At 36.8% G+C, this 11,817-nt stretch overlaps 1 protein-coding gene across 1 annotated transcript in view; it reads left to right on the top strand.

The window, feature by feature from the left end:
* Positions 1–11,581, top strand: part of LOC150080963 (trans-1,2-dihydrobenzene-1,2-diol dehydrogenase-like) — a 74,551-nt gene extending 62,970 nt beyond the window's left edge. The window contains exons 7-8 of the mRNA XM_090382100.1: positions 5,297–5,447; positions 11,443–11,581. Coding sequence (XP_090238226.1) covers positions 5,297–5,447; positions 11,443–11,552 — 261 coding nt within the window. The 3' untranslated portion in view covers positions 11,553–11,581. The remainder of the gene's footprint in view (positions 1–5,296; positions 5,448–11,442) is intronic.
* The last annotated feature ends 236 nt before the right edge of the window (positions 11,582–11,817 follow it).

The raw sequence follows: 11,817 nt of genomic DNA on the forward strand, positions 1-11,817 counted from the left end.
ATCCACAAGTACAATTTGAAAGCCAATCAAATACCCCTGGGGGGAAGAATGTTTGGAAGAGAGGAGAATCTGTAGCACCATCACATCAGAGAGCTAGCTTGCAATGTTACAGAAATATACCCAAAACGTCAGGGAACGGTTCCATATTTTATGTAGGATGGCACCCCATGCAAACAATATGCTCCAACACAGTTCTTTCATTGGATAATTTCTTGCCAATCTTTTGGGTAAAATTCTCAGGTAATTCCATTCTTCTGTCAGGATCATCATCAAACATCATCAACTGAACAAGAAAGACAGACCCATAAAGGAAGGAAGAGAAGGAGACATTAAGCTTTTTATTTGTGAAGCACGCGATTAAAGAAGATATATCCAATAGATGAAAACTGTTAAGATTGTTAATTATTGATAGCCATTTATTAGGTTAGTCTGGCATGATAAATGATGGGAAAACTAAAATGAGATTAGGAGTGCTAAAGATCAAGTGAATGTGATGAATAGAATGACTTTTCATGCAAACAAATGGAGTGGATAAGCAAATATAAAATGTATTACTGTAGAGTATTTTAATTTTCCAGAGACAGACTACAGCTTGTGAATAGCTACTTGCACAGCAGCAGCAGTATATTTTGTAATTGATAACTGCTTCTTATATCAAGATATTAAGATGCCACATGTGCAAATAACATTCTTGACTTAATTTTTAACAAGAATTCAAGTGGGACATATCTAAAGAGATAAATGTTATCAGATTTTAATTTTCACAAGGAAAATTATGATAGGCTTACACATCATTTGAATTCTATTCAATGGTTGTTGTTGTTATTTGGTTTTTATGAGCATTAGCAACTAAGGCCATATTGCTCCGGGGATATGCGGTGGTCATTCCCTGACCTTTCAGGGAATGACCACCAGGGAAAGGTTCCATATTTTTCAGGTCAGGTATTTGATGGTCACGGGTTTAAATCCCGGTCTAATCAAGAAGCGTGTGCTATGCACTGCCGCTCCTGCCCACCTGGCTATGGAGGCACCAAATTCTATTCAATGGGAACAGTTGGTGAATATAATAAGAACAAATGCTAAATGTGAAATTTTCTAAGAAATAATTCTAGAAGCTGCTCTCTTTTTTTTTTTATACCTTTAAAGTATTACTGTACTGGGCATTAAACAAAAGTGGATGACTGCTGTGCTAATGAAGTCAGTAATTTAAAGGAAAGTTGCTTGAGATGATCATAAATTATCAAAGGACACTGAACTGTAATAAAAAGAAATTCATCTATGATAAAGCTACTCATGGAATAAGAAATTCTATGGCACACTTTGAAATGGTAGCAAGGAGGGTAAAGCACAGTAATAAAGAATTTTTGCATTTGAATATTAAAGGAAAGATTTGAATCATATTGATCCATAACAAAATAACTTCAGTTATTCTGTAATGGAGGCATGAAGAGCCTACAGGATTTATCCTATGATATTTGAAAAAAAAAAAAAAAAAAAAAAAAAAAAAAACATCTGGGCAGAAAAAAAATGTCTTAAAGATCACATGGGGCCACCATGTAAACATAATTCAAATGCAGACTTTAGTTCGGCGGTTGTCGATCATGTGTGGCAACAACAACACCATATACCCCTCCCCCACCATCACATATGAAAAGGACCAACAGTGCTCATGCTGGTTATAAGAAATGCGCATAAAATGCAAAACGCAATTAATTAATAAAGGTGTAGTACTTGCATATAATTTTTGAATCACTATTGCTTTGACTTGATAATCTATGCTGGAAAGTTGGAGGGGGCAAGCAGATAAGTAAAACCTGAATATGATAATGAGAATGAAGCATACATCACATGACGTGATGTGCACAACCAATCCCACATGCTTTGCAGTAATCATGCAGCAATATTATTACAGTTATTGTTATTTAAACACTTGTCAGACTTGAATTTTTGGCTCATGAAGATAATACTATTGTTGAAAGCTGCCACATCCATATATATTTTAACTTAGCTGATTTTAAATGTTTTAACTGTGAATATCTTATTTTATTTATATAGTTTTTAATATTTTATTCATGTATTTTTAACTGCACAGCATCAACAATTTTATTTTTATTACCACTTGTATTATATCAGTAAATAAACATAACAGGAAAGATAGGCTAGATCAATTATTTTAAGATCACCCTAATTGAAGTAAATGCACTTATATTAAATTCTGAAACAGGCCTACTGGAGCAGATCAAATAAACAAAGAAAAACAAATAAAGAAACAGCAAATTCTAAGTGGGAAGTATTCAAGGAATTAATCATGGAAGCTACTAGACGTTTCATACCTATTAAGAAATATTGTTCAAGATTTAGGCGTAAATGGTTGTCAAATGAACTAATGAGATTCGTGGCAGAGAAGAAAAATGCATGGGATGCATATAAATTATCAAGCAACTCAGAAGCCTATGGCAGATATAAGCTAGTCTGTAATCAGGTCACAAAGGAGGTTAGGCAAGAAAAGGCAGATTACAAGATATCTTTGGCAAAGGATGCCAAGAAAAACAGCACGGATTCCTTTACTTATATAAACTCTGAAAGGAAGGGGATGAATCATTGGACCACTTGATATCGATGGTTCGACTGTTGATGATCCTGCTCAGATAGCAAACAAACTGAATGAGTATTTTGCATCTACATTCACACATGAGGTGTTATTAAGGAAGGAAAATGCCAGAAAGTTATCAAATTGTAGCAGGGTGCTTAATGATTTTGTAATAACTGAGAGCAAAGTGGAGAAGAAACTGTTGAAGTTAAACATAAGAAAGGCACCTGGGATGGATGGGATCTATCCAGTTATATTAAAGGAAGCGTCAAAGGAGCTAAGCAAACCTTTAGCCATAATTATGACAGCATCCTGGGACTCGGGGGAGGTCCCCACAGACTGGAGATGTGAAAATTAATCCCCATTTCACAAAGGCGGTTCAAAAGGTTACACAAGTAATTACAAACAAGTTAGTTTAACTTCTGCTCCTGGTAAAATAATGGAGTCACTGGTTAAAGATGCATTGCAGGATCATCTAAACAAGACTGCAGTTATAGTTTAGACACAGCATGGGTTTGTTTAGGGAAAGTCTTGTCTGACAAATTTGATTGGATACTATGATGTGGATGCAAAAAATAATTTTGATATATACTTGGATTTCGGGAAAGCTTTTGACACTGTTGTGCATGGAAGACTACTGTACAAATTGAAACAGAATGGTATTAAGGGTAAGTTGCTACAATGGATAATAGGGTGGTTGAATGGGAGAAGAAAGATGGTGGTAATCAGTGGATGCTGCTCTTCGTGGACTAATGTTATTAGTGTAGTTCCACAGGGTTCGGTGTTGGGCCCACTGTTGTTTTGTATATTTATCAATGATATTGATGAAGTATATCAGGCTTAGTGTCGAAGTTTGCAGATGATACAAAGTTTGGCAGGGTTGTTAATTACTATAATGGCAGTGTGCTACTGCAACAGGATCTAGAAACTTTTGGCAGCTGGGCTGAGAATCGGCAACTGAAGTTTAACATTGACAAATGCAAAGTACTGCATATGGGTAGAAGTAACTCCAGAGGAATGTACCAACTGTGTGGTACTATACTTAGGGTGGTAGAAAATGAAAAAGACCTGGGAGTAATTGTGCAGTCAGATGTGAATTTTTCTGAGCAATGCAGACAGGCTGCAAGAGCATGTAATGGGGTTTTGTCAATGATATACAGGAATTTTGCTATCAGGGAAAAGGAGGTGATTATCCCTTTGTATAAGGCAATGGTCAGGCCACGCCTTGAGTACTGCGTACTGGTCTGGAAGCTTCATTTTAGGAAGGATGTAGATTTGCTTGAACGTGTACAGAGAAGGGCAACAAGATTGGTGGGGGGATTGAAGGGATCCAGTTACCAAGAGAGGCTTAAGTTCTGCAAATTGCAGCGGCTGGAGACTAGACACCTGCGAGGTGATCTGATTGAGGTGTATAAGGCCTTGAATGGGTTGAGCATGTTGAATTCTGATGGGATTCTTCCACTTGCTCAGATTACGAACCTAAGGGGGCATAAATTCAAATTGAGTTGTTATTTGGTTTTTAGGAGCATTAGCAACTAAGGCCATATTGCTCCAGGGATATGCGGCAGTCATTCACTGACCTTTCTGCATCCTCTCTATTTGGTGGTCACAGGCTCGAACCCCAGTCTAATCAAGAAGTGTGTGCTACGCACTGCTGCTCCTGCCCACAGAGACGCCTCAAATTAAGTAAAGACAATTGTAGAATAGATGTGTGGAAATTTGCCTTTAGCCAGCAAGTGGTTAATTGCTGGAACAAACTTCCATCTGTCATTGTGGAAGCTGATAGCTCAAATAAATTGAAGGAGGAACTGGACAAACATTTAGAGGGAATTGTTGTGTGATTTTTTTTTTTTTTTTTTTTTTTGGCTGATGCTACACAAGCTCATATGCTTGCTTTCTTGCATCACATGCCTCTATTACTATTACTTATACTTCATTAGCCAATGTTTTTTCAAAATATCAATAGTCAAGTGAAAAAGCTCAATAGTTTTATAACAGAATGCCACTGTTACTTAAAATGATAGGGGTTTCAGAGTTTGAAGAATCATTTATCAATAGACTGCAGTATGGTTCTTGGAATAAAGTTTCACCTGGTGTTGTAGAGGTAGGAAATTTGAATACACTTAAATAGTATTAGTAATGGCCATATGGTGCAAGTCGAAGGCTTATATGCTGCACTAGCCAAAAAAAAAAGGAAAAGAGAAAAAAAAAAAGAAAATAAAATAGTATATAAAATAATTAAATAAAAAAAAAAATAGGAAATCAACAACCTATGCATTTCCCTCCTCCTGTAGGTAACTATCCAGCTGACCTATCAAGATTTTTTGGCTGGTGCAGCATAAGCTTTAGGCTTCCTTACACCATGTGGCCATTACTAATACTATTTAATTGTATTCAAACTTCCTACCTCTACAACACCAGGTGAAAGTTTATTCCAACGATCATACTGCAGTCTATCGATAAATGATTCATCAATAGGGACGGGACAAATGATTAGAATGCTGCTTTTTTTTTGCATAAGTTTGGTAATACTAATACTAAATAAGTTTAGACTTCTGGAATCTTTTATGCGGTTGTAGTCTACTATAGTTCTGAGGCACTGCATATATTAATAAGTTATGCTACTAATTTTTAATTAAACAATTTTATTTAGGATATATATTTTGACTTGCAAATAGCAAACTGAAAATAAATGTTTGGTTCTAGGTGCCATTCCCAATGTGGTGCCCAACTCAGCTTATCACTCCTAGCACTACTTATGACTTTCCTCTCCCAAAAACAGCTGTTCCGTGTCACTTTACCAATAGCTCTGGTTTACGATATGAAGCCATTGCAGTAAGGCGCTGTCTGCAGGAAGGTAAGAAACAAGTAAATCACAGAAATTTATACATTTTTGCATAAATTAATCAACACATTTTAATGTAAAGTGACTGATTACTTGGACATTGGTCATATTATTTAACCTGCAAACTTTACTGAAGCGATAGGCTTTTATTTATATCCGTAATACTTCACTTTGTTCCTTAATTTTTTTTTTAATATACCAAAAATAGAAATAAATAGAGGAGAGGAGGCAAAGAAATACAAAAACAACACTCAATCCTACATACAAGGCTATAGAATATACAATCCTTGTACCAATGAGCAGTATACAAGCATGGGCCTGTTTCATCTGTGCAATTAATACTATACAAATATTTATTAAACTGACTAAAACACTCATTAAGATCTATTTCCAAACCATAATACTGAAGCAAACTTGCAAAAATCTCATAAGACAGCCAAAAATGATAGTGTCTCTCAGTGAATTATGTAATTGCAAATTCTTGTTAATATCAAACTTGAATCCTCATCAAGACCCTCTGAATGATAAGTCTTTACAGATGAGAACTCCAAGGTAAGAATCACAGACAAACATATAACATTAAAACTACAGGAAGTCTGTAAAATGAAACCCCAAACATGAAAGGTATTAAACTTAATCCCATGTGTGGGTTGGAGGTTGAGAAGATGAAAGAATATACTTGTTGACATTAGACATGAATTTCTGTAGATTATAATTTTCAGGAACTACATGTGAATGGAGGTTGTTCCATAAAACAGAAGTTTAAGGAATAAATCAGGAAGAAGGCACTGGTTTGGAGGAAAGAGGGGGAATTACAGAAACCAATTCAGAAAAACAGTGCCCATGGAAGTATCCACAGGAAAGGCAATCAGCAGAAATAGAATGTCTATAAGACAGAGAGTGGAGATAGAGATTGTAAAAGATGGGTCATTAATTAATTATTCCATGGTACAGCAGATTTGAAATTTGTACAGAGCAAGTAGCTGCTTAGAAGAAAAGAACCACTGAGAGAGAGAGAGAGAGAGAGAGAGAGAGAGAGAGAGAGAGAGATTAGAAGTTAGGGTAATTTCCTAATAGAGATTTGTGATCTTGTCTAGAAATCTTGAGTGTTATTGAAAATAAGCATTGGAGCAAAAGAATCCTTTTCCCGAGATATATGACAGGACTCAGTTTTAGAAGGATTGAAGTTAACTAAGTTATCTTTGTCCCACTGGAGAATTACCTGGAGATAAGCATTTAAGGAATTAGTAGTGAATATGTGCAGGGCAAGGTTTCTCAAACTGGAAGGTGGACACGATGTGCTGTCATCAGCAAAACTGGATATGATTTCTGGTCAATGGAAAAGGACATTAATATACAAGGGGAAAAGAGTGTGAGAAAAAAACTGAACCTTAGGGGAACACCAGCATTAGTGGAGATGTTAGAAGTCAGAAAGCCATCTAAAATCACCCAGAATAAGCAGTCAGAGATTACAATTACAAAAAACAGTTGACAAACCATAAGATAGAAGCTTATTTATAAGACTTTTATACCAAACACAATCAAAAGCTTGAGTTTCAAACTTTTCTGTTGAAGTTGCCCATAGGTCGACACTGACTGAATCCATACTGGTGATCACTGCTCAGGCAGAAGGTTTCTAGATAGTTTAGGAGTTGGTGGTTAATGGATTTTTCCTATTTAGTAAGTGGAAAAGTAAGTGCAATTGAATGATAATTCAATGGGAGGGATTTGTCAGCCTTTTTATAAACTGAATATGAGCAAATTTCCAAACAGAAGGAAAACACTGGTGGAATAAGGAAGTGTTAAGAGGCAACACAGAACAGGAGTAAGCTCAAGAGCACAGGTTTTGAGTACAAGTGTAGAAATACTATCAGAGTATGGAGCCTTCTTGGCATCAAGATTGTTCAAAAATACTTCTGACATCCTTTTGATGGAAGATCACAGGAGGCATTGAATGGAGTGTACTGGGAATGGTAGCAGGTGATTTACCAAGGACATGAATACAATAGTTATAATTAAAGTAGGATGCTAGCAGTTCAGCTTTAGCTGAGATGGCAATTGAACCATCAAGTGTTAACAAAAGAGGGAGTAGGGATGGGCAAAAGTTGTAGTCAATAGTTTGGCAAGAAACCAGAATGCTCAACTACCATTTGGACAAAAAGCAATTTTCTACTCTTAGTCTGTTCAAAATCTAGTTTGGATTTATTAATAACTGCTTGACAATTGTTGCAAGCTTTGGCAAGCTTTACTATTCATGTATGGAAATTTGGATGCAAGCCAATTCTGATATGCAACATTCTTATCTTGAACAGCCTTAATGCATTTATTGGAAAACCAAGGTTTATATAAAGGATGAGATTTTAAGGTGGAATGTGAAATAAAGGATTTCACCCCTGAGCAAACATTGCTTGACATCAGAAAATTTTAAACAGTAATATAACCAAGGAAAAGAACAATAGAAATCTTGCGGATTATTCCATTTTGTGTTCTTGTAATGACAAACAACACTAGGCTGAAAATGACCACAAAAGAAAGGCTCCAAAAGAAGCCATCACCAAGTTGTGATCTAAGGTGTGATCTGAGAAAAAGATCAGGAATGTTGGCTGTGTTAGGATTGTTTGGTATTCTGGTAGGTAAATGAACAATCTGTGCAAGGTCATTCATAATTGCAAAAGCCTCAGCATCTCGATCAGCTGGTTCTGTGTGACCAGAAAATGGAAGCAACCTGGAGTTGTGAACATTAAAATCACAAAAGAAAATTACCTCACTGTTTGGAAAGTTGGATTGAAGAAAGTGAAGTTTCAAAGAAAGGAAGTCAGAGAGTTGCAATGTGATTAGTGGAGTTGGAAGAATGACAGAGGCAACAGATGAATTTGACAGAATGAGATAGAGAGATTAAGTAAGATTAGATCAAAAAAGAGGAGAATCCAAATTACTGTCTCTGAAAGGTGGTATTTGAGCAGACATATGCACAAATACCACCTTTGAAGCAAAAGGAATCATACAGCAAATAATTGGGATTCTGTCAGATAAAGTAAGTGGGGCTTGGCAGACTAAGTGGAAATGGACATCATTGAGACTAGAATTGAGACCACATATATTTTTGAAATGAACGAAGTGTTTGGGAGGTTTAGATCTTTTTGCCGATAAAGTTTTTTTCTTAGTTTTACTATTCATGTATGCAAAAGCAAGAATCCCAGCTCCTTGATGTAACATTGCCTCTACATTTCCCCCTGTAATACACACTCCTCTAACTCCCTCTAGTCACTATCTGGCAAAGTAGAGGTAGTGTGATTATACACTAGCTGGATGCCTCCTAGAGAGTTACCAATAGGTTCAATCCCATCCGGTAGACTATCTAGTGGCTAGCTTGCAAACACCTTTTTAGAGCTGTACCCTCAAAAATGTAAGAAGATTGGATCTCACCATGATGCTTCCTAACCTCAAAAGACATTAATCCTATTGCACGATGGAGGTTAAATGCATGGTTAAATTTTCTAATTGAATTTGACTTGCAATACACTAGCAACAGTGTAGACCTTACTCTCCAATATAATGTAAGACATTATTGACAAATCACATAATTCAATTTTAACTTTTGTATACTTTCTTTCCCCCCCCCCTACAATAACACATCATAATCCATCATTAAATGAGGGGAACAGCAGTGGAATATTAAGTCAGCATATGAATTTTACACAAAGTAAAAAATGAAATGGTATGGTATTAATTACATAGCATATACACAGTGCTGCCACTTTATTAGGTACACCCCTGCTATGCACACATGGCAGCTCCGTAGCCAGGCGGGCAAGAGCAGCAGTGCACAGCACACACTTCTTGATTAGACTGGGGTTTGAGCCCATGACCACCAAATACGGAGGATGCAGAAAGGTCAGGGAATGACCACCGCATATCCCCAGAGCAACGTTGTGGGACAAATGGTTTGTTCCACAACATTGCAAGTCACATCACACAGTTGTGGATATAAATGCAGCAGAACAACCTTTCTAGTATCAGTTAAGCATACAAACTGTAGCAAGAATGAGGGAAAAGAGTGATCTCATGGACTTAAAACGTGGCATAGTAGTAGGTGCAAGATGTGCTGGACAAGGCATCTCTGAAACGGCAGTTCTCCTGAACTTTTCACACACCACAGTTTCAAGGGTGTATCGAGAATGGTGCAACGAACAGAAAACATCCTCTCAACGGCACTCCTTTGGAAGAAAATTGCTTGTTGATGAGAGAGGTCAGAGGAGAATGGCTAGAATTGTGCAAGCAAACAGACAGGCCACAATGTCGCACATCACGTCAGAATACAACCTTGGTGCGCAGAACAAAATATTATAATGGACCACTAGTCGCACTTTGCATGAATGGGCTACAAGAGCCGATGGCCACATCGTGTACCTTTGTTATCAATGACGAACAAGTGGGCACAGCAACACCAGCACTGGACTATCGAGGATTGGAAAACAGTTGCTTGATCTGACGAGTCGAAGTTCCTGGTGCCTCATGTTGTTGGAAGGCTCAGAATTTGGCAAAAACAACATGAATCCATGGACCCGTCATGTCTGATGACTACTGTGCAAGGTGGTGGGGCAGTGTTACAGTGTGGGCAATGTTTTCTTGGCACACGTTGGGTCCATTGATACCACACCCATAGATTCAAGTCTGAATGCCATATCATACCTAAACATCGTTGCTGACCAAGTGCATCCGTTCATGTCGACAGTTTATCCTCAATCAGATGGTTACTTCCAGCAGGATGATGCACCAGTGCACAAAGCCTGAATCACTATGCAATGGTTCCAGGAACATTTCCCCCAGGGGCTCACATCTGGTGAGTATGGGCTTGGCATACCCAGGGTCCTGAGCTGGATATCATCATTCTTCCCTTTCTTGGTGATTCCTTTCTCTCTCTCTCTCTCTCTCTCAGGGCAATAGGGAAATTTTTTTTTTTTTTTGGCCAGTGCAGCATAAGCCTTAGGCTTCCTTGCACCATATGGCTAATAATAATAATAATAATAATGACAATGACTTTCTTTGCTGCAGTGGCCCGCTCAGTCCTCGAATCTCAACCCAATCCTATTGAACATCTTTGGGATGTTCAATAGGATTGGGTTGAGATTCGAATTTCAAGGAACCCAGTGACACAATCATTGTCTGCATGGTACAGCCAATGTAAAACCCCTGGCATTGCTGCTGTGAAGGGTCTATTGTATATACCACGTTTGTATACAATAAAGATTATATATATATACTCTATTGCTGCACGCACAATGTTCTTGTTCAATCCATGCCAAGACAAATTCAGGCTGTTTTGAAGGCTAAAGGAGGCTCAACATGCTACTAGGTAGGTGTACTTAATAAAGTGGCAGCACAGTCTATTTGCTAATGTAATAGTGAATCAATTTCATCTGTTTATTTAAAATAAACTACTTGCAAACTAATTAAAAAACAATTTTTAACATTTGAACAGTGCAATACTAGCCAACTTGTGAAGATGAGATATGCTCCTTTTGCAGAAGCAACATTCTTAACTCATTAAGTGAGTTAAGTAGATCTTAATGAGTGCTTATATCACAGCAGAATGTGAACTCCACTTTTTTTTTTTTTTTGACAAATTGTCATAGTATTACACTGCTTGCAAATAGCACAACTGAAGGATTATTCTGTCATTCGTTTAAAACAATAAGGCACTATTAATTACAATCGTCTGTTTAAGGATATATTGTTTCCTCATTGGATACCATGTGTTTCTATGTGAGCTGCTACGTGGTATAATTTTGAAGGGGTACTTCAAAAATTATAAACTGAAACTATTAGCTTAGTGGATATTTGAAAGAATGCTAGGAGTACCTTACCTTGTCCTTACCATTTTATGGACACCCAGCATGTGTATTTATACTGGATCTGCTTATTAGTAAATTATGGTAGGTGTCTTCACATATTTCAGATTTTTATTCTTGTTTCAAAATATTGAAAGAGATTTTCTTACTTGCAGGTCTTCTGGAGTGTCCTCTTATGACCCATGAAGATTCAGAACTTTTAGCATCAATTATGGACGAATTGCGCAAGCAAATTGGTGTAGTTTACCCACAGGATAGTAAATGAATTGTTTTAAGAGAGTATTATGCTTAATTCTTCACTCCTATATTTAAATATATAGATAGGCAGATAAAATATACATGTGAGAATTCTTTCTCTCTTGTAAGAAGCTTAATTGACTTGAACTTTTTTTTTTTTTTTTTTAATCAATTATTTTTCCTGAAAGACACTGAATATATTTGTAGAATCATGATAATGCTTTATACAAAAATTGGTTTATATAATAAAAAAATTTCTTCAAATAATGTTTCAAAGCATAATCAAATGTTTT

This window comes from Mastigoproctus giganteus, chromosome 9, assembly GCF_048544385.1.
Source record: "Mastigoproctus giganteus isolate SK-2022 chromosome 9, ASM4854438v1, whole genome shotgun sequence".
Lineage (NCBI taxonomy): Eukaryota > Metazoa > Arthropoda > Arachnida > Uropygi > Thelyphonidae > Mastigoproctus > Mastigoproctus giganteus.